We start from the raw sequence: 27,736 nt of genomic DNA on the forward strand, positions 1-27,736 counted from the left end.
TTCGGACAACTTTTCCCAAAACTTTCTTGAGCCCAGAGTGGCCATGTTCCTGTGCCAAGGCTAACCGTTGCGTTTTGTGATGTGCGGGCAGCAGGGTGGATTATAAAGGTTGGGAAAACCGTGGGACAAACGTTCCGGGTTCGTGTGGCTGCTCACACGTCAGTGAACCAGCGTTAAATCGTCAAGTGAAAGCACTATCTTCAAGTGCTCCGACCCAGGTGTTTTGTTGCTGCTCTGTAGCCTGTCTATCCGCTGGTACTATGCGAGACAGCCAACGTCGATTCCGTTCATCTACACGCTGTTGTCCACCCGGCAGTTGGCCAGGTTCTTTTACCGGAATCGATGTACTCACGATAGACCCTGGGCACCGTGGCCCGCACGTTCCCGAGATGGAGTGACCCATACAACTGGCCACCCCCCCCCCATAAGCGGATACTGGCTCTTCGAACGAAAAGGGAATGGATTTTCCCACCTCTCCCGTCTTTGCTAACAATACAAATTTTTGGGGTAAAGTGGGCGGTCTCTTCCCCCTTTAACCGCTCCTATAAGATGCGGTGCTCCTCCGTGAGCACAGGCTTCTTACCGGATTCCGAATTTTCATTGATTCCGAATTTTTAGATTCTCTCTGGAACGCTTTCTTCCACCAATTAGAAATTTTCAGAAATTTATGCAGGAACGATTTCTTCTCCGATTCCGAATTTTCGTTGATTCTGGAACGATTGTCCACTGCAGCGCATGTTTTGCATACGGCCCAGCTGCAGAATTAAATTTCTTTTGTATAACCTAATTGTTTTTGTATGTTAATTTTTTGACACAGCATGAATTTAGCCAACCAATTCCATCCGTGATTACCATGAAATTTTCTTTGAATATAGAAATGTTCTCTCCACTTGTTCCACAAGATTCATTGAAAGACTGGTTGTTTGTGGAGATGAAGATTACAAGGAAGAAAATTCATCACTGCCCCACGGGGACTGACTCGAACCCCGGACGAGTGCTCTACCATCTAAGCTATGGAAGCAGATAGAATATTTCAACCATCGAGCGTATATATATAACCAGTCTTTCAATGAATCTTGTATTGACAAGTGGAGAGGACATTTCTATATGCATGTGGCCATCTGGTGGTGTCATTCACGAGCTATTAGTTGATTGCTGCCGCCGTCCATGTACGGAGCCTTTCAACATATACGCTCGATGGTTGAAATATTCTACCTGCTTCCATAGCTTAGATGGTAGAGCACTCGTCCGGGGTTCGAGTCAGTCCCCGTGGGGCAGTGATGAATTTTCTTCCTTGTAATCTTCATTTCCACAAATAACTAGTCTTTCAATGAATCTTGTACCTTTCTTTGATTAGTAATAGGATTAACTGGAACAATAATTATAAGGAAATCAGCATCGGCTGTGCAGAAAAAAAGAGGAATCTGACCAAATATTATCATGTATAGATCAACAACAAAATATTTCCTTTAATAAAATTCAAATTATTTGTCACACAGACACCACACCTTATGATTAATTATACAAACTCCATTAAAACCATGTAGATTATAAAAACATTTTGAGTGTCATAAATATATGTTCACAAGTGAGCATACACACGCATGTATTTGTATATTAATATATATATATATATTGACACAAGTTAAAAAAAGAAATAATACATCCACTTGCACAATTATGACAACGAAGTGACACCACCAACATACGGACATGGTACGAGTATTATTCAATCAATTACGCTGAAAATGACAGCATGTTGGCATGAGTTTTGTGACTAACAAACATCACAGTAATACAGTGTTCACTAAAAGGCAAACATAAAACAAGATGTACATATAATAAAAGTTCGAATATCTGAAAATTGGATAGAAGGTCAATGATATATGGAGAGAGCGAGTTTCAGATTTTTTAATCTCGAATTCCATCCTCTCAGGGACACTCCAGGAAAATTAAGAATTAATGGACGAAACACTTTTAAAATAATGAAAATTCAGAATTAGTGAAAGAAATAATTTTAGTATTTTTAAAAATCAAGTATTATAATGTAATAGGTAATTTAAAAATATGTAGATGATAATTAAGAATTAATGAAAGACTTCAATAATTTGGAGGTCCCTGTAACTCTGAGGGGCACCATTGGTCAATTCATTAAGACGCCACTGAGCATCGAGCAATCATCTCCATCACGATACACACCCTCTGCAATTTCCCCCCCCCCCCCAAAGTAACAGAGTTCACAACATTTAATTGCACACATTAGAATAAATATTTATTCATTGGCAATTTCATCTTCAAAAGATAGAGATGGCAGCGCAAGAACACATACATCCACACATGAAACTTGAATAAGAAATTTACGGCTAAGATCCATAACACTTAATTCTGAGAGACAGCACGAGGCGGATTTAACGGCGGGTGCACAGGGCCCCAACTTCTAAAGGGCCCAGAAAACCTAAACTTCATATTATTTTCTAGTTTGAGAGGCCCAATATATATTTTATTTTGCGCCCAGGGTCTTGACCGACTCTAATCCGCCACTGGACACAGTCACATTTTTAAAGATAAAACACTAGTAAATTGCCTCTGTGGCTATATGTGATCAGGGCAAAACATGGTTTTAAAGAAAGATATTAACCTCGTGCCATTTGAAAAGCCTATGACAGCTTGTGACCAAGTAAGATTCATAGGTACCAATTCTCAGACTTGAAAAATCTGTAGTTTGACGTGTAAGGAAACATTTCGCTGTCAAAAGAAAAAATACCCTACAAATAGAAAGAAAAAAAATGGGGATTTTTTGGGGAATTGCTTCGACCCATTCTCCTGGGACATTCCCATATTTTCAATGAAACTTAGAATTTTTATTATTTAGTGAAATTATGATATAATTATGACTATGAATATTCATTTCACATAGTTTGTTATATCAAAATCATTTTAATCCACTGTGATTTGCAGTAGTTTAATTTCTTGGCACTGGTGATTTTTTTTTGTTTTTTTTTGGAGATTTTAGCAACAATTGGATTGGAAACTTTTCACTTTTGGTATCATATTTTGCAACAGCTGACACAGAGTTTTTTTTTTATTTTACCCAGAGAAAACATGGACACCTTGGGATTGCGAAGACTGATGGATTTTTCTACAAAGGTCCAAAAAATTAGAAGAATGTGGCTTCCAACTGGGAGATTTTGATAAGGCTAAAAAATCTGGCACCCCCTCTGCCACTGAATAAGGAAGGGTGACAAGTTCACTGTTTTTCAGTAAAAAATTACAGAATTACAGGGAGGGGCATGCCAAAATAGACATTGGTCCTGGGCAACAGGGTTTCTATTTTTGTTTCCAGGTGAGACCCTGTTAACACCTATGGAAATGCATAGACATGTTATGAACTTTCGTCTCAGCGATAAAATACTTTTCTTGAAGCGATAAAATATGAATGACACCTAACAAGTTCCTATCTATCTTACTATCGATTAAAAGTGTCAATCCAACGATTTATTTTTTTCCCTTGCAGAGACAAATATTCCTCAAAAGCATCAAAATTTGTTTGGTTGGTTGGTGGGGGGCAGGGCCAGCCATAACTAAGATTTTTGCAATCTGGGGGCAAATATGAGATTCAGCCACCCAGGGCAAAAACATTATTTTACCACTCCCACAACTTTAAAATCCGATGATTTTATAATGGTGTTCTTTGTTCTCACCTAAAGTTGCCGCCCCCCCCCCCCACTAGTTATGGCCTTGAATGGGGGTTGTGGGAGCTTTTCAAATAAAAACTTCTAGTACACCCTGTACTATTCATATAATGTAATCTGCATACAAAAAAACAAGTAAAAAACAAATCAACGAATACACGATAAAATATACAGGATAGCAAATTCCTCATCACAGTGTTAGGTTATCACTCATACAAATCAATGTTAGTTAGATTAGCACTCATAAAATTTACAAAACATCACTTTGAGCAAAACAATGGGAAGTTAAAATACAATTTCAACTTTTTTTTTGGAACGAAATGGCAACTTAAGCCAATATGACACATCAAAGAACTTGTGATTGACTTTTAAACACAACACAAACCCTAATTTGGCAAATACGCAAGTACATTCTTGTGAGAAACCAGATAGTGAACCAAAGTTATAGGAATGAAACATTTTTTTTACATTTCACGACTAAGAGCATTTATTTCAAATTTGATCACAAATTAATATAATTTCCTACCATAAAGAAAGGCTTATGCAGTTTGGTTATTTTTATTAATTTTGGGCTCTTGCGGAATGATACTCAATAACCTTCTCCTTTTTCATTGCTTTTCCAAAAATATTTCATTCTTGCCAAGTGATGAACTTTTACTTATCAATGACAAGAAAACATGCCCATTTTTTGCCTACCACTAACAAAGACAGATGAATGTTATTAGTCAACAGCTGTAGCTTTTTTAGACATTTACAGCTCAATTTTTCTAATATTGTTTTGGGATGGAAACTCCTCTTGAGGTTTCATTTGTATTTGCAGTAAACACAATGAAAATGAAATCAAACTATTCAAAAGATTCAAATAGCTCGATAGAGGAATGAGAATATTTCTTTTACTCTGAGATAAATAGGGAGTTTCAATTATTTTTCTTCCACTAAAGTATGGGAGAAAGGTTTTAATCATTCTCAAGTCCCGTTTTCAACACATATGCAGATTTCAAAAAAGATTAGGTCTGGGATGGAAAGGATGATATGTTCAAGCCAAGTTACTGAAATATACATATAAAATGCTTATCCTAGAGGAACAGGATGCCTTTAGTAATCAAACGAGGTTGCTTTTTTTCCACAGGTTTATATCAGCGTGATGCTCTGAGTGCTGTGGATCCCGCTTATAACGTTCTCATTCAGAAAACAAGTCGTTCTTTTTGTAAAACATTTTCCTGCCCACAATGTTTTTCATTATGGTTTTTTGAAAAACTTTATAAGCATGATCTAATGTTCATGTCTGAGGGAAAAGACCAGGAGTTGAAATGCTGATCACCTGCTTATATCTCTTCACTGATACAAAACGGCAGGCCATGTTCTGGTTAGGAGGAGTTGAAAGTTTCAAACAGTACTGTGTTTGGTCCTAAGGGTACAAATACAAATTGTCAAAGCGGTTTTCATTTTTGCTTAAAATAGCGTTTGGTAGTTCCCGTATAGCTTTGAAAGCACAAAACACAAACTAATGTGGTAAATCGTTGAAAAAAACAGTGAATGTTCATGTATGTGTGTATGTCATAAAATTGCACACACTTTAAAATTTTACAATAGAGCAAATCAAACTGATTTACAGGAAAAAAAACTATTTGCCACCACTGAATCATACGTAACGTTTACAGGTATGACAATATGATATAGCTTTCCCTCCTTTTTTGTGCTTGACCCTATACCGTTTTTTTCTGGTTTTGGCAAACATTCCATAACGTTCAAACCCTACTTCTTTAGGAGTGGTTTTGTCCCTGTTGCCTAAATTAATCATTCTCATACATATAATCAGAATTCCTACATAATCATAGGATCCCCCTTTGGCCAATAGGCAAAGCTCGTCTTTAAAAAGAATCTGAAGGCAAAGGTCTTCACTGCAAGGCAGGAACATGTAGCTTTAAGAGCATTTGTGACTTATAAGCTGCCATTCTAACCGTATTTTGGGTTCTCTATGCAGCACCATCTTAAGAACATCATATGTCTCAGGGGAACATGATTTTTCTGAGGCCCCCCCTATGAGGCTATATATAAATACCCACCTCCCAATTTACATACTTACTCTTGAAAAGCATAGTCAGATCTCATTATCACGAGGCCCCTTCTGTACTTGAGGCCTCTGTGCCATATTGTGCACGGGTAGGTCCACGTGTTAGGACGTAACTGTATCTATGTATCTATACTGTTTTCCTTCAATTCATTCATTCACCAAAAACTCGAATCCCTTTCTATTTTAGATGCCAACAGGGTCTTATTTTGCTATTTTTTTCTTTTGGGGTTGCATTTTTACACTTTCTAAATGTATATTCAATATTTACAAACAGTTTCATTGTTTTCGGCATTTTCACATATATTAACTGTTGTTTTCACCATATTTTGGGTATATATCTATGTTTTTTTCTTTGATTTATTCTACGTATTTCTACTATGTTTCAGACAGATCAAGCTGATATCTTTCACAAGTGAAAATAAAAAATATATAAATAAGTAAGAGGTTTGTTTCATTATATGGCATTTTTGTTTTTTCAGTTTGAATAATAACTTTACACAAAAATAAATTTATTATTATAACACCCATGGTTGGTCTTCATGTGAGAACCAACACTGTCACATGGAAAGAAAAATAAATGAACGAAACATCAGAATTTTTTGAAATTTAACAGAAAACTTGTCTTCCAAAAATAAAAAAAAAATGGTAAATTCTGTGTTGAAAAACCCATAGAAATTATATAAATCTAACAAATTGATAAATCAGATCAAATGGCGAGAAGATATAAAATGAGCTGACTAGTGTTAGCACAGAAGTTTTGGAAGGTTTCGAAATTGCTGATTAATTTGGGGAGAGGACCAAGAATGCAATAAAAAAAAAATTGAATACTTTTTCTTTTAAATTCGGTGGGGGTAGAAAACTATATTTACATGCATAAAAACTTGATTAATTAGCTTTTTCATCATTATAATCTTCACTGATTCAAAATGGGGCTTATTTGAATGGCTCTGTTTGGGTCATGTTTTAAATATTAGTACCATGAAATGTGATGGAGTATAAGCCTGGTTTATTATGTATTTTTCATTTAAAAATGGAAAACCTATACAAAACCTTTAAATAATTGCGGATTGAGCTGGTAATGTTATATTTAAAACTCAGATTACCATACTTACGTACACTGGCTTCCAAAAGTTAAAAAAAAGCACATGGCAGCTCTTATATAACATAAAGACAAAACTTTAATCTTACCCCCTCTAAACTGCTGGTGGAACCCAAATACGTGCTACTCAGGCATACAGTCCTTTCATGTAGAGCTTTCTGCACACAGTTCTGGTAGATATTGTCTTACCAAGTGACTACTACAACCATATATAAAACAGTTATAGAGGTCACTCGTAGATTCTGCTCAGCTCCTATAGCAATATACTGATCATCAGAGAGGGTGGAAACCCTTGGTCGACCGGAGAAACTGCAAGACACCCAGGCACTATCACAAAAAGCAACATAAGCACTTCAGCTCCTCCCCCCCAAGGGGCCCAGGTCTTCAGTCATCTGTTTGACTTGTTTTGAATTGTTTCCTTTCCCTAATCGGTATATTGAAATAGTAGCCAAGCGGAATCAACGAGCGACCTCCACTACTGTTACATCTACAGTTGTAGAATTACTTGGTAAGGCAATATCATCTGCCAGTACTATGTACTATGTGCCAAAAACTCCACATGAAGAGACTGCATGCTTGAGTACCATGTGTTTGTGTTCCACTAGCCATCCAATCCAGAGGGGCAAGATTAAAGTGGTATTGTTATGTTAGATGTTGTCAAGTGCTTACTTGTTGGAAGCCAGTGTACTAGTGATTGTAACAATAAGTATAAAACAATTTTTTATACTAAAAACATAAAATCTTTCAGTCAAAGTATCAACATATTTCATATAAATTTATCACAAAAAAAATTGCATTTAAAAGATAATTTATACGAGATTTTCTATAAAATACTATAGGGTCATTTCATTTGACAAAAATAACAAAAACACTAATATATGTTGTATATAAAGAAAAAAAAAAAAACCTTAAAAAAATTTGATCTGATTTAATTCACTTTCACAGAATACTCCTTCAAACTCTGATTAATCGTTATCATGCTGCTGATGATTCCGTAGAGGATTCTTTTGATCTCAATTTTTTCAAGGCCTTCTCCTCGAAAGCTGCAAATTCTACTTTCCAGAATGATGCGGTTCCTATGGTGGCACTGATGACCAGTATCAACAATTGGTATTCGAGACTAACATGAGACGAGTAGAAAAAAGCTGCAGCAGCTGCAACAGACTATATACAAGAGAGGATTTTTTTTTTTAGCTTTCACCAAGAAAAAGAAAGAATACATGGCATTTAAATTTTGAAATACGGTAATGGCAAAATTATGTTCAAGAAATTGAAAATTCTATCCCGACTTATGCGAATTTGACTTGCCAGTTATTGTGGTTCCTCCTATCATATAATTTTGAGGTCTTCCGACATTCATGATTATATCAGAGAGGCTATTGTAACTTTGTTGTATCAGATAACAAACTTTGCTCTCTGCAGACATGGTCTCTGGTAGAAGGAAAAGGCTGGAAGAGTCTGATTCATGCTCATTTGCCACTTACCTTCCAGTAAGCTGAGGCCATTACTGTTTTCAAGATGCTGTTAGACCATAGATATTTACAAGGACACCTGCATTACATAGGCCTAGCAATAACTAAAAACCAATGTACCTTGTATAATGCCGATCATATGGATGGCCATCATTAGTGCTCCTATCCTGCAGTTGCAGATGGATGTGCACAATACTTACAATACTTAAATAGCACAAAAAAACTTGGGCATCTGCCATTTGATTTAAAAATATGGAAGACAAATAACAGCACCACTAGAACTTGAAACACGGCAACTCTGGCATCGTACATAAGTTAAGGCCCTCACGCTTGTTATGGCTGCATAAAATTTTGAATAGCTGTGGTTACTATAGGTCACTAATTTTTGAACCCAAACCTGATACACTAGAGCAGTGATGGGCAAACTGCTGCCCACATAGAAATTCTATATTGCTGTCAGATTTAAAATAATAGTGTAGAAATGTTTTATAATAAATGGAGTTTTATAATAAAAACTAAACCTGAATCAAAATTTCTCTTTTTTTTGGCCTGCTCCTAAAAAAAGTCTGACCATCATTGATTGGTGCTAACCACTATGCTCTCAGTTAGCAATAAAACTTTTGGAGTAAAAATTGTACAATGTATTAAAGAACTTGACTTCAGTTCAGCTAAAGAATGAGCTAAATATTAAAGAATGAATAAACCAATTATACCTGGTAAAATTTGAATATTGCAAATGCAGGAGCACTGTCGTCTGGATATAAAGATCCTAAAATAGAATACAGCTGAAGAAAAGAAAAGGGGAAAAAAACATGAGTGGCTTCAAATGGCTTCGATAATGTGTACGCAACAATTTTAAGATAGGAATGTTATGTACCTGAGTATTGTAACAAGCATCTCCAAAACCCAACCCAAAGGCACAAAACACAACTAAGTATGCGCTATAAAAATGAAAGAAAAATGTTTTAGTTTATCTGCAAGTAGTCATTTCACATACCATTCTAAAATAAACTTGTGCAGTGGAACTCTGTTTATATATCATTGACCTGTTTATGATACAACTATGTATTAGTGGCAATGCTCATCACTCGGGACCCTCCTTTTCTTCCAAAAAACATTTGGGGGCAGTGTCTCTCCCCCAAATTTTTCTTCTCATAACCTGTTTTTTAAATTCAAACCAATATTTTTCAACTTTAGAAAAAAATTGTGAATCTGACATTCTGCATCGAACTAGCAGCATACCTGGCACTGCCCAGGTTTTCATTCATATACTGGGAGCATTGAAAAAGTGACAAACCATTGTTTGTCAATGGTAAGGTATCCATGGCCCTCACACCCTGGAGCAGGGCCCTAGGCTGGGATCTTTGGCAGGCCCCTATGCTGTTAATTTTTCTTGTGGAAAACAAAAGAATGACAATTGTCATGGGTCCTGCAGCCCCACCCTTGTGGGGAGCCATGAAGGTACCCAAAGTAGACATTCCCAAAGTGATTGTTGCTGGACAGTTTTTCGACCCTATTGGGCATTTTCCCAACTCTGATGAACTTTTAAAGTGTCTTATCATTTAAGTTGGGGGTTTGTTTGGTACGCATACAAAATTTGGCGAAGATTCGTATGAAAGATTAGGTATGAAATTGTAGATTTGTACAGAGAAGACAGACACACACAGAAAATCAATTTTATATGTATAGATGGCACTGTAAAGCAAAAAACGACATCTATGAGTGAAATTTGAACTTTCTTTTATTTATCAAAAAGAAGGCTAGGGCACGATAAGTTCTTTTAGTGCAAACCTTGCACCTTTTTATGTCAATCGTTGATCTGTTTTTAATTTGATATTTACTCTTTGGAGATGCGGTCTTTGCATGACATCATTTTGTAGTCGATAGGATAATGGATTTCAAAGAAATCCTTTTGAACAAAAGCAGCTTCTAAAAAACTAGACTTCCATAGTTTTTCACGATTTGCCTTAGTTTCATATTGTATGGGTAGAAATCCATAGAAACTGTAGGGATTCTGTAGTAGATGGCAAGTATGTATTAATGTGAAAGTCATGCAACTGAAACATCTTTAAAAAATACCCCTACCAACAGACATAATTACATCTCCAATTCTGTTATAAAAAATCCATTCAATCATACTTAAGGGGAAAAAATAATAATGAATTTTAAAATCACATTTCAAATTGCTTAGAGAAATAAAATTAGCAGAACAATACCATTTTGCTTATATCTCGATTATCATACAGTATTTATTCCTTTTCAAGATTGTAAGATAAAAGAAAAAAAGACACTAATTTAAACTTTTTTGACACAGCCAGCAAGCGAAGCACCATAACAAAGGAAAATTACACTGGAACTGATAGAACTGGTGCAGTGTATATGTCTCTTTTCGGCAGTCCTGTACTATGCGAATGTTGGATGAACTTTGCCACCCTTCGAGGGAAATTGCTAAAAACATTAGGAGAAGAAATTCTGAAAGGACAATTGAAGTCTGTTTCTTTGAAGCTGTCTGCGTATTCTCAGAAACAAGCAAGAAACAAATAAATGTCCACTCTAAATGGTCATGAGCCAGCTCAATGGCTATTTTCATACATGTCAACAACCACCATAAAATTTATGGTTTTTGCGGTGAAGCATGAAGAACTGTTTCAGCAATGCGTTTTCACTGTCTACAAAAATTATGTACATTTGATGGATATAAATGCTGTTAAAAAAAAAGATCTGGAGTTTGAGTCAAAGTGGAAACATATAATTAAAATTTTTCATCAAAGAAATCTATAATATTTTAACATTAAAATATATAGGAACCAATTGCGATTAAAGCCAAACGTCGCATAACTGTGAAAGTTGTATAACAGACAAAAAAAAAACAAAAAAAAACAGAGGTTCCACTGTAATGAATGTTTTTTCTCATGATACATAGTTGATGTAATAAATACAAATGAATAAAATTACCTGCTTCTCATATAGGCAGGGTCAGGGGTTGCACCAAAAGGTGACGAAGCTGGCAGGTTGATGAATATCAAGTAAAAACACAAGATGTGTATCAGATACCCCAAGAGAACTATGGGATCTCTGCCATATTTGTTTGTTTTCTTACCAAGAAGTCCAAACACTGAGCCACCTATGAAAAATTTTTAATCAAATTTGAAGAATCGGAACAATTCTTTAAACAGAGCAAAATATGATTTTATTATGAATAATGAATGCCCTGATGGTTACTTTCTACAAAAATTAAACTTGGATAAATTATTTTTAAATGTTGAAGGGGAGTCCTACGATTACCTCAAGATTAGACAACATATGAAGAAGTTTATCTAGATAAAGCTACACATTTTAAAGTCACAACAAGAAAAATTGTCAACAGGTGACTAAAAACAAATAAATGAAAAGAGAAGATAAAAAAATACAGTAGGGATTTACAAACTTCTTACATTTGCAGCAGCCCTATGTTGAACCTTCAAGCAATTCCTTGACGCCCAAAATACAATGACTGCTGCGAAACAATAATTGGGAATCACAGCCCCCCCCCCCTCTGTTACTATATTTCCAATATAACTTTATACTCTTAAATTGTCCTGCTGTATCTACAGACCAATTTCCAGGCACCTTGAGTGTTATACCACGCTGCTTATGAATCTTTTTTTTTTTTTTTCAAGCCGAGCACAACTCAGGTCTATCACCATAGGCAATTTACTACCTAGTGAGTTGTGCCAGAAGTGTAATTATGTATACCTAACAGTCTGAGTGCGGATCTAGTGTTGTGTATGATTTTTTAGTGCTGCCATCTATATCTCAGAAGTGAAGTGTAATGACTTTTTTAACGGGGAGATTGGCTTGCATTTGCGCCTTGAAGTTGGGAACCACAGAAAACCAACTTCAGCCGACTACCACTGTGGTGACGGTGGGGCTGGAACCTGGGTCCCAGCGATGCGAGTCCGTCACTATGACCACTCGACCACCACAGCGGCTGCTTATGAATCACGGCACGGCCCGGGGGCATCAAGAGAAAAAGGGGGCCTCACAAAAATGGAATCTGCTTGAGATTTTTAAAAATTCGCCTGGTAGGGCCTAAGAAAAATCATTTGGTCCAAGGGCTTATGATGCTCTTAAGACGGCCCTGGGTGAGGGAGATTTATTATGTATTAATGCTCAAAACTGTCCTCTTTTTTATGAGGCAGGCCCAGTTTCCTCCATTCAAAGTTTTATAAAATGCAGCCTATAGCTTATTGGTTACATTTGTAAAGTTTTATAAAAAAATTTTGTAAAACTTTTGTAGTGTAATCCCAACCTTAATCACAAAAACTTATGATACAGAACTCATACAATAAGACTATAAAATCTTGGTTTGGGCTGAAGAGCAAAAAATACTAATACAGAGAGCTCTCACTTGCCTTGGTGCAAGGGAACAAAGAAAAATATGCATAAGGTCAAGTAAAAAGGTGACAAAGACTTCTGACAAAGTAAGAGAGTGTATAAGTGAGAGATCACTGTATTACACCTACTTCTGTACCTTTATAATGCAACTGTTCTCTGTCAGAGGCATATGCAGGAAAGGCCATGGGGGCCTGTGTCGCCACCCCCCCCCCCCAAGGTGATGAAAAATTAAAAATATTTTTGTAAAAAAATTAAAATATACTAAAAGAAAATACTTTAATATACGATGTAGTGCGTTCTTATCTGTATAGATGACGCACCCTCCTCACGCTCCTGGTGATTGTAAAAAAAAGAAAAAATATCAGTTGGAATTGTACCACCGATTCCCATACATGTCTCTTCTTTCTTGTTATGTTTCTTTCGTATATTAAATCGCTAAGTTTTCATTACATTTTATCTTGTCACTACAAGCATCCGGATCAACCATATTAATCAGCTTCTGTTAATTTAAAATACTTTTGTGAAGGTTTGTAACTCCAAATTTCTCTAGAAGAGAATTTTTGTACCTTGCCCCCCCCCCCCCCCCTAAAACCTGGTGTGCCCCCCTTCCAAAGGTCAATCCTAAAAACTCCCTTGCTTTTCATTAGCATTTTTGTTTTGTCATACCACTGTCATTTCATGCTTTCTAATTTGTCCCATAGCAATGCTAAATCACCACCATCTATAGCAAAAGGCCTCCGCGCGAAGCTTGTGACATCACTGAAGAAGTTATTTCACCTGTAGCCATTGGATATAGCAGGCCGACCCATGCGATCTGTTTACCCTTTTTTTGCAGTACATCCAATGACTATAGGTGAAATAACTTCTTCAGTGACGTCACAAGCTTCACATAGAGTAGTTCTGCTATAGATGATGTTGGCTAAATGTGCATTAGCATGCTAGTCATTACAATACTTACCCAAAATTTCTCCCACACCAGTTGCTATTCCAGCTAATCCTACATATTTAGGAGCATCAGCACCAAGTCTTATGGTGGATCCTACGCATGCGGTGTACACACCACTGAAGAAACATAGCTCCAGTCCTGCAGCAAAACACATTTCACATTTTAATGAATTGCATGAAAGTTGACAATAATTAGAGAAAAAGAGAAAAGCTGTAGGTTACAATATTTCTTCAATATGTTTTTCCTCTTCAAAATAATAATAGCTACGCAAAGTTCATTCTGCTCCTGTGTGTTACTTTATTTTGCAATCTGCAAATTTAATTAACAATTACTTCAAAATTCCAAATGAATTTCTGCAAAGCAAACTGCATCTAATATTTGGTTTAAAACCACTGACTCTGTCATTGTGAGGTTTATGTGTTTGCCTTTACTGCATTAGCGGGATTGATGGTTTGGATTTTAAAAAATTGTTTATACAAGAGAGTGAAAAATTTTAAATAGTGAAATACTACTAATTCATAATTACGGTGAAATCTTGATATAATAACACTCTGTGGACCCAGAAAAAAATATAATTGTAGAGGAATTAGCACTATACGAGTGTCCCTTAAGTCCTAATGCAGCCCTAATGCATTGAATGTTCATCATAGACCTACGGTTCCAATTTTAAAAAATGCTCCAAAGTTGTAGGAAATAAGTCTGTACTAGTTTTGAGAGTGAAAATATAGTGTATCACAAAACAAAAAGATGTAAATTTTTATATGCCCCCTGTCCTCCAATTAGACAGTTGTTGCCCTGTCTCTTTTGAGCCAAACAAAAAAAATTCCCATGTGTTTAACTACAATACTAGGTGAGATATTTGAATTCAAAAATGACAGAAAAAGAGGAAAGAATGACATAAATGAGGGAAAGAAGTGTCATCCATTAGTTTAGCCACGGGTCTTTTCCTCCAATTTATAAATTCAAATATCTTAGCAAATACAGCACTTAAAAAAAGTGGGATTTTTTTCTGGGGGGGGCTCAGAATAGACCGGGCAACAATTTTCTAATTGGAGGACAGGGGATGTATAATAATTTAGATTTTTTTTGTGGCACACTGTATTTTCACTCTCAAAACTGTTACAGTGTTATTTCTGATCACACTTAGAGCATTTTTTTTTATGGCAGGGGTACTCAGACCATGCTCCCAGCGCACCGTGGAGAGGTGGCCCCATATAGGTTTTCCGAAGAGATTCATTGTTAAACTGCTCTGGGGAGCCATGGATAAGCATTGGTTAGGGTAAGGGGCCCAACAGGTAGAAAAAGTTTGAGAACCTCTGGTTTATGCTGTTCCTTCCCAAATTTCTCTGATTTTTAAATGCAAATAACTTAGAAAATATAGCACTTAGAAACCCAGGATTTTTTTGGCTCAAAATAAACAGAAAGGGGACATGTAAAAATTTAGATTTTTGCTTTTGTGTTTGATTCACTATATTTTCACTCTCAAAACTAGTACAGAGTGATTTTTAAAAATTAGAGCCATACCCCTATGACAAACGATTAATATGAGATGAAGGCTACATTAGGACTTACAGGACACAGGGCGTCCTGTGCAATTATTACATCCTTATCATAGTAAAGGATATCGTTGTATTGAGAGGAGTGTATCATACATTATAGGCAATTCCAAACAAGATTTGAAAAACTATCATCGTAGATAGGAGATTTATCGTAAAATCGAATATCATAGTAACAAGGTTTCACTGTACATGCAAGTAATCTGAATTATAAGCTTTATTTCTGTTGTTAGACATCTGAAGAGGTCACATTACAGTAAGGAACTACATTTCGGTTTCTAATTCACTTGTTTGGGGCAAAATCCATGGATTAACCAACAGCAACAGGTACAAAAGGTGCCTAATCCACACAACCTTTAGTCTTGACTGAAAATTACCACTGCATTTGCAAGCACAGCATTTATTAAATAATTTTCCATCAGATATGACTGATTTTATGCATAACCTATCTGCATGAATTAGCTCCTATCCATAGAAATTTGCTTAAGAAAAAAAATATATACAGTATCATGAGAAATGCAAGTCATAATTTAAATAGAGGCCACATATCAAAGAGAGGTATTTCTAGGCACAAAAATATTAAAGCCATAGAAAGTCATATTTAATATGGAACATTCCAGAATGTTTATGCATATAAATTTCATTTATAAATAACACACTAATAAAGGTTGTAATGCATGTAATACATAAAAATAGTATATATGCATGCACTTTTTCCATCTTCTTATACAATAAAGAAATCAAATGAGAAAGGTAAGTCACCTGAATAAAAAAATGTCACACTCAAAAGTAACATTTGTTTTGTTGCTGCCATTTGGAAAGCTTTAACTGAAAGAAGAAATAAACAAGAATTAGGCAAAAAAATATTTTATCACCCATATTTGATTATTAAAACTCTTCACTATATTACAATTTTTAAGAACGATGGATAATTTTTAAGCCATGCATGCATTCTTTCAAATGCCATTATAAGGAATATTAAACTATTACAGAGGGGTGGCTAATTTCTCTCTGTTCGAGGACCAACATAATGGTCAGTCGCAGTGTCGCGGGCCGCACCAGGAACAAAACTCCAGTATATGATCTACATATGCAGAGAGAACAGCAGTATATAAGCCACACGCACAGAAAAGGGGAGAAAACTCTGGCAAATAAGCCGCACCCAGTATGATTGGTTGGTGTGGCATCACAGGCCTCAAACATTTTGATGGGATTTAACTAATTAACTGAACTTTCCATTTAATTAAATGTATATCAATGCTCTCACCAGAGTGGAGGATGTTACTTTATAATGCATTTAAAGTTTATCAAACAAAAAAAATAATTTGATATTTTGGAATTTGTTATGCTGAATTTTGTGAAAAATGCTCTTCTATAGTTTGCTTTTTTTTCCTGCTAAATAAATACTTGGCTGAATATTTTCACCAAAAGACTGCAGCACATTTCAAGCCGAGCACAACTCAGGTCTATCACCATAGGCAATTTACTACCTAGTGAGTTGTGCCGGAAGTGTAATTATGTATACCTAACAGTCTGAGTGCGGATCTAGTGTTGTGTATGATTTTTTAGTGCTGCCATCTATATCTCAGAAGTGAAGTGTAATGACTTTTTTAACGGGGAGAACTGAGGGAAATTTTTCTTATCAAGATCACCATCACTGACTTCCGATGATTGAGCAAGAAAATCTGCCACTGCTACTTCCAGAACTCCCTATGGCCTATGTGTTTAAAGAGGTTTTTTCTTTGTGTGTTGAAAATACAAATTGTTTTTGTCAAATGAGAAATAATATTTTTCTCTACACTAACCACAATTTCGGAAACCAAAACTACTGCAATATCAAAAATATATTTTTCATTTTGTCGCAGGCCGCACAAAATCACTTGGGGCCAGATGTGGCTCAGCTGTTGCCCACCCCCTAACTATTCCATACATTTTGTTTTCCAAATCCTTATTTTACTCTGAAGGTTTCCTGATATATACAATTTTTTTTCTCATAATTTTGAGCATCTTATTTGCATGTAAAACATGCTCACATTTTTTTCAGGCCCCACATTCTGGAGTGGAACTTATAGGACATGATTTTTTGTAGTCCTGTTTTAGCTTAATGAATTAATTTTTCCAGTAAATTTTATAGCATAAAATTTTTCTTCAAATAAGGTCAATCTGCAGATCCTCAGGCTGATACACCTGTCAGCATCCCTCTTATAGAGTGCAATGTACATACACAACAAATTTAAATGGTATGGTTATATTAGAGTTAGAAGATTACTCACCAAATACTTTCATCGGTCCTGGACTTTCTTCCAGTGAGCTGAAAAAAAAAGTATTATATGACATTATTAGTTAATCTGAATCATGTGATTTTATTATTTATTGCATAATTAATATTTATGAAGAAAAAGCTAGTTCCAATTAAAAATATCAGCTTACGCACCTATAATATGTTATTATGGATGAATAAGAAACATAAGGTTTGTATTGAGAGATGTTATTTCTGAATTATATTTCTTCATTTTCCAATTGTCACTACAAAATAACAAAATTTTCTTTTGATTTTTGCTCAACCAGGTGTAAAGAATATACGTATAGAATATTATACTTAAAAAAAATCTAATCCCCCTCTTTCACGTACACTCGAATGCCCTTTAGACTTCAAATCTTCATAACACAATAAAGAAGCTCATAAACTTTGCTATTTTACTCTCACGAACTGATTAGCCCATACAATTCATCACAACTAAAATCACTATACAATGCATGTAATGTAAGTTACGAGAATTAGAATCAAAACTCACTCTGACACTTTGAGAGTATCTGTTTTTTCTGTCCTGAGAAATAATAGTAAAACTAAACCCGCACAGCATACACCGAGAAGTACACCAAAGACACTTGTACGGGTTGATTCATGTATTCTATCTTGTTTTTGGAATGCAAAGAATACGTATAAGTTTCCGAATAATAAGCTGAAATGAATAAATAAGTCTTTAATATATGAAAGGGGGGAAAAAAAACACAAAAAAACTCATTGAAGTAATAAATCCACTAAGAAATAGTAATATATAATTCTAATATACCGGGTAATTTCCATGAATTATATGTTAAATGTACTGCCGCGTATTATCTTGCAGCTTTTTTTTCTGAGAGTATGAAATAAAAATAAAGGCGAGCTTGGCTCATTTGAACTTGGTTAATTCAAATTTTTGGACAATTCAAATATTAGGAATTCCCCTCGAGTTTCCTATCTATTATATATAGTGTTGAAATCGCATGTTTAATTCAATTTTTTCCCCTACTGATTGGATAATTTGAAGTTTGATTCTGATATGTCATGTGCAATGTCATGTCTCTTTTCTCAGAATTTTAACTAGTCATTATTTCTTTCATTCCCTGGTTTACTGATCCTTTACAGAATATAAAATATAGCCTGTATTTGAACATTAAAAAAATTGCAATACAAAAAAATCCGAACTATTTTGGTTCTAAAAAGCAATGATTTGTTTACCAGTTTCACACACTGGCTTTTGTCTTTGCACTGCAGCTGGGATTTTACTGAATCTTGAATGACTTCATTAGTACCTGCCAATTACAGGTGCCAATGATACAACACGGGAAGTACATTTGTGTAAGTGGGTCTGCAGTAATTTTCTCCTCAGACAGAATTTTCTAATGCTGGACTGCTGAAGTCCCAGTGACTTTTCTGGCAAAATGTGTTGAAGATTCATGCCTCTCTAGCAGTATTGTTTGTTTATTTTGTAATATCAATGTAACATTTTTCACCATGTCCAAATGAGATTCGTATGCTTATTCAACTCTAAAAAAACTGGCTGCCTTATGGATGTGGACATTGGTGAAAAAATAGAGAATAAAGTCATATTTAATTTTCTAACAAAGAGATTGAAAGCTTATCTAAGAAAGCAACAGAGTTCCCTATTCCAGCACTTACAAAAAACTACACACTTGTTAGAAAAAATAAGGCTGTTGAAGCTTGAAGATCGCATCTTCAATTCTCTGAATCAACTTGAAGAGTTTGTGCAATGCTCAAGAGGATTCAGAAAAAAATTACAAAATTATGACTGAAATAATTTCTGTTATCGTTCCTGTTTCATACGAACACTAGTTGCAACAAAGAGAAAATTAGCATAGTAATAATTTGTGTTCACTACATTTATCATAATTATCAAGTATTTTTGATCTTTTAGATTTTTTTTGTGAAAATATAGTCAATTGGTGAATTGGATAATTCAAATTTTGATTATTTGAACTTTTTTGTTTGAGGCTCGAACTAACCAAATTAATTATTAACCAAGGTTTGACGAATAATTTTGAAGAATAATTGGCAAAAATAATTTTCTTATATATAATAGATGGTCTACAGATGCGAGTGGGGGAATCAACATTTTTTCCTAAAAAAAACCTAATTAACCACCTCTATTCCTTAACATTTCCTCATTGGTGATGAAGGTAACAACTGTGGGTTTACATATTCGGATACATCACTGAGGCTTATAGGATGACGTTTTTTCTAGAAGTAGCAAAATTTGCAGATTATGATATATATGTGTGGATTGTGTGCAATAATCAGTTTTTCTCTAAATTTAACAGTCGAAACTGGGATGGGAAACAAATTTAATACCAGCTTATAAAAATTAATATAGTTTAGAAAAGACTCGACAAAAATTATGTCCCTTCGGTTAAAAACATTATAAAACTTTGTGTACATAAATAAAATAATTTTTTTTTAATCATAAGCAATGAAAATAAGACTCAGCCACCTATCACGTTGAACTCACCTGCACTGCATAAGAGCCCAAAACACACCACTATTCCTTGACATTACCTCTGAAGTGGAATTCGATGTGAGGTAGTTCCCTTGACCGGTCCATATAACTGAAATTCATAAAATTAAAAAACCATTTGTTACTATTACTTATAAAATTTGAGCAACAAAATCGCATTCCTTTTTCACAAATTGTAAATAAGTTATCTTCTTCCAATTATCTGCTATTGAAGTTATTTGTATGAACTGTTATCTGCTGCGGGAGGGGGTGCTTACACAACTCAATAAAATGTAGATATTACTTTAATACACATTATTTCAAATTCAAAGGGGGAAAACTAATAATTGAATAAGTGAGACCAGAATTAAAACTTAAAGAAACAGTGAATAATTAATTTTAAAATAGTATCTTTGGAAATGCAAAACTTTAATGTACATATAAAAAGTGGAACTTTCGGTTAACCAGCGTAATCCGTTCCATGAACGTATTCATTATCTGAATCGCTCCTATATTGAATAAAACTCCATCACAGGAAATAATGAAAATTTGGATGACAATTATTCATACCCATAAAAATAAGTGGTAAATATGGCATTAATAATTTTTCACTGTTATGTGCTGAGGGAGAGGGGGCCTCACTGCAATTTGGGGTGTGAGACAATGCACGATGTGGAAATGTTTTTTTCCAAATTCTAAGAGGGTTTTTTCCATTTTACATGTTGACTGGAGATTGCATGGGAGATGATTATCCACAATCCCACAGTATGTGTGATGGCAAAAATGAACCATCGGTTCAGATGCGATCACGTGAAACTTGGTAAACAAGGCACAAAATTTTTGCTCGTACTGTAAATCATCATTCATTAATCAAGTCTGACAAAGTTCAGGTTCTAGTCAAATTCAAATTTTTGCTTGTCACGCAAGTTACTCAACACTGAGTTACTCATAAACAGAACTTCCACTGTACAACAAATAGCACTGATATACAGCATTTGTATACTCACTCGATGCTCCCAATCCAATGACAACGGAAGCAAGGTACAAGGCCCAGGATTCGTGGAAGAGGAAATTCAGAATAAATAGCCTACATACAAAAATTAAAATTAGTTTCAAGTAACAAACGTCCTGCTTTAAATGTAGCAAAATCCAACTCTCTATTATAATTCATACTTGATGTTATTTACATAAAACATGAGATAAACTGAGAACAGACTCAATTTCATTATATCATAGAGTTGCAGGTTGAATATTTCTGCATGTGAAGGAAAGGGGAAGAGATTATCCATTTTCATATGGATTTTGTTGCTTCTCATTAATTAAATGCAAAAAGGGGGTAGCTCCTATTGTGTATCAATTTCTTCTATAAACCAAAAACATTTTTCTTCGATTTCAATGTTCAGGAAAACAATTTTTTTTTCTATCTATTCATCTTTTTCTCTCTCATGATTTGGCTCTATTGGCATGAAAAAATATCTTCAGTGGGCTGCAGAATGAATTTTAGAGCCACCTTCTCTTTTCTGGAAAAATCGTCATAGATCACTTTCTAAGAACGCACACAAGAATAATTGATGTTGCTGTTTTTAAATTATACTTTTAAGATAGAAAATCAGAAAAGTATGATGTAAATATTCAATCATTATATACAATCATAGTTAAAAGAACTATGATGGAGAAAGGAATCATGTAAAAATGAGTAAAAAATTACATCGTAGGTCATTTTTTTCGATTCAACAAATAAACAAAATTGAAAAATAATAATGACAAAAAAACAGATCAACAAAATGTAACAGTGATTTCAGGAATGTAACTTCCAAGGATATGCGCCAAATGTGGATGTAGTTGCTATGGATCAGTGATCATAATCAATATTTTTTCACAGCTATGAAATACTATTTCATTTATCACATTTAATATACATATGTGTGTGTATGTGAATATACGAACCCATATGTTATACCACCAATAAACATTGCCCATTTTGCTCCAACAAAGTTGATAACAGATGGTGCGAACCAGTTTGATATAGAGAAAACTGCATATATCACAGCTAAACTGTAAGAGAGAGAGAGAAAAAAAATTAAAAGACTTAAAATAATGTATTAACAATATGAAATTACAGTGATGGCTGAAAATTAAATGATTTATTGAGTTGAATGATTTATTGGCCTGTTAATTAAGGGTTGTTTTAGCTTATGCCCTACTTGACGAATGTTCACTTATATAATCTTTCTTAATACACGACACTTGAGTTAAAGGATGTTTAATAGTTTACTAATTCAGTGAAACTTTAATATAACGATACTTTGCAGAGCAAGGGAAAAATATTGTTAAAGAGGGGTTATTGCTATATCAACAGGCAGCAGTTTAACATTAAAGAATAAAATTTTCCAAACAAGACGAAAAAATACAGTTGTAGAGGTATTTATCATTGTAGTGAGGTTTCACTGTATTGTAATAAATAAAAGTTTTTCGAAATTGAGATGGCAATGCAGCAATACAACATACATTACAGGAAGGGGAGTTCCCATCTGACCCGTGAAAACAGAACATCCCCAACTAGCAAGCAATGTATCTCATGAGTTAGAAGCAACTGATAATTGACAGTAATTTCTGTCAATTTGAGACATTAAGATGCTTTAAGATGACCCTACGTGAAAGGTGTTCTTGAAAAAAGATGTCAATCAAGCACACCAGTTTGTATGACCCACAAACAGTAGTCATTTTGCATATCTGGCCAGCAGACTAAAAAAGGTTTTATGCCCCATCATTATTGACTAACGCAGCAGCCAATGATTCACCACAAAAACCTGTTCTATGTCTTGTAAAGTGTCGATCGAAAAAAAAAAATTGAAGAAGAAAAAGACTTCAGATATTATGAATATTTTTCATGGTAACTCTTACATGTTGGAAATTCACATGTTTTCTCTTTGTCTAAAAACTAAAAACATGTTTCAAAAGTATTTCTTACCTGGTAAATCCATCTGCATGATAATCTTTGTAATCGTCCTTAATACTGTCAATGACAATTTTCTGTACGAAATGAGATAAAAAAAAATCAACTCAATATTGAACATTACTTTGTTGATCGATACAGTTGTAAATACTATTTCAAACATTACTCTTTTGCAAATCAGTTTCACGACCTTTATTTTATGACTTATGGAAAACTCAAAAATATCATTTTCAATTCAGTATATCTTTTAGTACCACTGTTTTCTTAAAGTAATTACTTTTTTGTGAACAAATTTTCCCCTTTCGCCTCAATTATTTGAACATGTCCAATCATTGTGATCATCTTGCCTCCACGCACACTTCTCGGAAACTTGTGTAAGAATCATAGTATACATCATTTGAAGTGCTAGAGATAGGAAATGTTGAGTTTTTTTTGCTTGAATTGACTCTATTAAGCAAACTGATGAGACAGATGACTGACAAGCTGATTCAGTGATATGAATTAAATGTTCATATAACTTTTTCGGTTTTAAGTTACTATTCACATATTTTTAATATTAAATCTAGAGCATAGGTGAGTACAAAGGGGAGAAATCGTCTCCTGTTCAGTGAAAAATTTATATAGGCAGGAGGGCAAAGTGATATCTCATCACTCTCCCGCCCCCCTCCTGTTTACATCACTATTTTAATTGCTCACTGACATATTTCTTCGTTTTACGGGTCACTCCCATGCATGTACACTCTCAAGGTAACTTATTTTATTGAACACTGACCCAAGGCCGTAGCAAAAGGGGGGGGGGACTTGGGGGTTGTCATTCCCCCCCCCCACTTTGAAATGTGAGAAAAATGACTGAAAAAAGGGTAAAAGATGGCCAAATCTGTTATTCTATGACTTTGGCTTCCCCGCCCGAAATACCAGTGATTCCCCACAAGAATGAAATTTCTGGCTACGAAACTGCACTGACCTGATTCCCTACTCCCTAGTCATGCACACTCTTTAGATCATTCTTTTGGTCACTTCCATGCTTGCACAATGTTTTGGTTGCTCAATGACCTGGTCTCCCTCTATATGCCACTCTACTAATCGTTCACATGCTTGCCCACTCTTTAAGCCACTTACTGGCCTAGTACCTTGATCTCTTGGCAGAAGCAAACTTAAGTTATGGTTCTGCCACTGTTCTTCCATTGTACACCAATTTTCTAGACTATTGCTTGAACAGTGTTTTGGTCACTCATTTGCTCATACATTCTTTTGGTTGCTCACTGACCTAATTTCTCTCCATTTGTCACTCTTTCAGTCATTCTCTTGGTTTCACACTCTTTAGGTTACTCCAATGCTCACACACACATACACCCTAGATCACTCTTTTGGTCATTCCCATGGTCACACACACACTCTCTTTAGATTGCTCTTGGTCACTCTCATACATAGGCGTACACAGAATTTTCTCGAGCGGGGTACGTTTTTTCCTGAAATAAATGACATTATAATCTTGGCTCGGGGGGGGGGGGGGTGTTCCTGCGTACGGCAATACTCTCACATGCTTGTACAATGTTTTGATCACTCCCATGCTCGTACAATATATTGGTCAGTCATATGCTTGCGCAATGTTTCAGTTGCTCACTGACCTGATCCCTCTATATTCCCCTTAGTCGCTCACTGACCTAGTCCCTTGATCTCTTGGTAAAAGCGAATTTATGATTTTGCCAATCTTCCTTCCCCCCCCCCCCCATTCTACACTAATTTTCTTAACTATTCATTTCTTAAATTTGTCACCTCCGAAATTGTCACTTTGGGCTATATCCCGCTTACCTTCCCTGTAAATACACCACTAGTCGCAACCTGATTGATCTCCCATACATTCATGTATGAAAGTTGGTCCATATATTCAACATTTACACGATTTACTGCCAGAACATTGTCTGTAATATCCAAGACAAATCTGAGGTGAATGTATGGTTTTGTGGCCTATGGGGCTATACAATTTTGCCGCCCCCCTTCTCCAATTCTAGTCTAATTTACTTGAGCACTCATTCTTATATTTCTCCTTCCTGTTCAATAACCTGGTTAACCCCTCCCCCACCCCTTTAAATACACTTACGTCTCCAGGGGCGTAGCCAGAAATGTCATTCGGCGGCGGGGGGGGGGGGGGAAACCAAAGTGATAGAACAATAGATTTGGCCACCTTTTCCCCCTTTTTCTGTCATTTTATCACATTTCTGGGGGAGGGCGGACCAGACTCCCAAGTTCCCCCCCCCCCCCTCGCTACGCCCTTGCACGTCTTCAAGTCACTCTTTTGGACTCATTTGCTCACACACTCTCTACGCCACTCCTCGACCTGACTCCCTCGCTTTTTAGATGACTCTTTTGGTTATTCACATGCTTGGACATTATTTTGGTAAATCTCACATGCTTGCACACGCTCTTTGGTCACTCCTATACACACACACTATGTAGGTCACTCTTTTGGTCACCCAAATGCTCTAGATCACTCTTTTGTCTGCTCACTGACCTGGTTACTCTTTTGGCCATTCATACGCTCGCACAAGCTCTAGCTGACCTGGTCCCTTGCTCTATAGGTCACTCCTTGGGTAATTCACATGCTTGCACGGGATCAGGGTTCCTCACGAGCTTGAAAACTCTTGCTTGTTTGGTCACTCACCGGCCCAGTCCATCGCTCTCAACGCAGAGGCTGATTTGTGCTGCCCCTTCTCTTATTCCACTATTTTTCCTTTGACCACTAATTCCTCAAATTTGCCACCTTGGCCCCCTTTAAATACGTCACTGAGACAAATAGAAATTGACTTTGAAAACTTAGATAGTATATGTTATGAAATTCCTTTACCTGTATCATGCCACATGTTTGAAAAGCTGTGAAAATCAACATGAAAGCGAATCCCAAGAGGATAACATTAACAAACGACTTATCGAACAACTTGGCCATGGTTGCTTCTCAAAGTGAAACTACTTTCGTGAGCGAGGAAAAATGTATTTTTGAAGTGCAGGCCAAGAGCCAAGGAAGTGACTGTAATACTGGTTTATTCTTTTTAATGTCAACTTGTCAAGTGGGTCACCTGCACCAAGCGAAAGATCCGCGCCACGTTCAGATTAATCACATGTTTATTTACTAAAAATTTTTTTTTTTTTGTCAGCTGTGACGTCACGTCACGCCTCGCAAATCCACGTCGATGGTTACTTTCTGGCGAATCACACGAGTTCTTTCATTTTCGTTTGCTTGCGTAATCTCTTTTCATTCGTTGAGTTAGGCCGGGTTTTCCTAGGAGCAGGCTTTCTGCTGCGCGTCCAGCGTGAGAACTGTGATTGGTCAAAAAAAAAAAAAAAACCTGAATTTCAGGTATTTAACCAATCAGCGTTTTCACGCTGCACGCGACGCAGAAATTCTAGGAAAACCCGGCTTTAAGACGACGGCTGAGGGGGTCATTCAAGTATTACGTCAACATCGATGGGGTTTTCCGATTTGTTGACTTTTGATGACAAGGGGGGGGGGGGGTTAAGATGATGCTTACGATATCAACCACCATTTATAAAAATATGAAATATTCTTAAAACCATCCTGAACTGTGGTTTGTGGGCAGGGGCGGTCTTAGGGCGGTGCGACCCGGTGCAATAAGGGGCGCCGAAACGCGTTAAATATACATTACTAGAAAAATATCTTTAAGATACCATATTTATAAAAAAATAACTTTAAAATATACATGGAAAATGACCGAGATGAGAATTTTTTTTTTCGAAAAAATTAAAAGGTATGAGTGTATATAATATTACGGTTATTTTTCGAAAAGAAAATAATCGATGGGCAGCACGATCGATGGCAGCACCTATATACAGTCAAACCTCGTTAATGAGTCACTCTTGGGAGAGCAAAAATATGACTTAGTAAGCGGAGTGACTCGTTAAACGGAGTAAGCCATAGCTGTGCCAATTCCTACCTGAGGACAATTGGGACTTCCAAAAAGTGACCCGGTAAGTGAAGTGACGTGTTAACCGGGTGACGCACTAATGAGGTTTGACTGTATACTTACAGTCATATCACTGAGCTATAAGTAAAGTTTACTTATAGCTCAGTGAGTCATACACACTCTTTCTCTCTCTCTTGAGCTCTTTTCGTTTACCCCTGCAGGAGATTTTTTTTTTTGGGGGTGGTGGGGGGGTGGAGAAGCATTCTTTCTCTGTTGTTGTGTGCAGTTAAAAATGAAAATAATGGAGGAATCGCCCTCGGTCACCCAATTTTTCTACTAATAAGAGCAAAACTGTTTTCCTGTGTCGTGGGGAATATTACAAGAATTGAAGATGTCTTCTGATGTGGGAAAGATTTTGAGCCAGAGGCCTTTCATGCCTCTTTTTCCCCGACTTGTATTACTTTTATTAAAAACACAGAATTGAATCGCCAATACAGTGCAGTATTTCGAGAAAAAAAAAATTTAAGAAAAAAAATGAATGAATTATAAAACCTATAATTAGTTGACCATTTTAAATAGGGATCCTGCACTTGGGCCTCGTTTCCTACCTGTCACACGAGGAGAAACAAAAATGTTCTCACACGAGAAAACTCACGCACTTTAGCGCCTCCAATCACTGGCCAGTCTCCCGACTCGCCAGACTTTCCTATTAGTTCAACCAGGGGCAGCTCGGTGTGCACTGGGTGTGCGTTCTAGAAGGGCGTCAAATCCGAGTGAAAGGGCAAAGGAAAATTTAGTAAAATTATTTGTGCCAGACCAGACCAGTCGCTAATTTAATGACCAAACTCAATTTTGACAAACTTTCTCAT

General features: G+C 35.9%; 1 protein-coding gene across 1 annotated transcript; it reads right to left on the reverse strand.

The window, feature by feature from the left end:
* Positions 1-6,304: 6,304 nt before the first annotated feature.
* Positions 6,305-26,081, reverse strand: LOC149068003 (UNC93-like protein MFSD11). The gene is made up of 13 exons (XM_089251442.1): positions 25,793-26,081; positions 22,963-23,024; positions 21,939-22,046; positions 20,999-21,078; positions 20,007-20,103; positions 18,012-18,179; positions 17,490-17,527; positions 15,979-16,044; positions 13,673-13,798; positions 11,293-11,461; positions 9,215-9,278; positions 9,051-9,122; positions 6,305-8,029 (listed from the first exon to the last, which is right to left on the reverse strand). The coding sequence occupies exons 1-13, from the start codon at positions 25,889-25,891 to the stop codon at positions 7,841-7,843; spliced, it is 1,338 nt and encodes a 445-aa protein (XP_089107568.1). The 5' UTR covers positions 25,892-26,081; the 3' UTR covers positions 6,305-7,840.
* Positions 26,082-27,736: the final 1,655 nt, after the last annotated feature.

The sequence above is a fragment of the Pholcus phalangioides genome, unplaced genomic scaffold (assembly GCF_987345545.1).
Source record: "Pholcus phalangioides strain wild (caught in Gottingen) unplaced genomic scaffold, Ppha-v1.0 ptg000027l_1, whole genome shotgun sequence".
Taxonomy (NCBI): Eukaryota; Metazoa; Arthropoda; class Arachnida; order Araneae; family Pholcidae; genus Pholcus; species Pholcus phalangioides.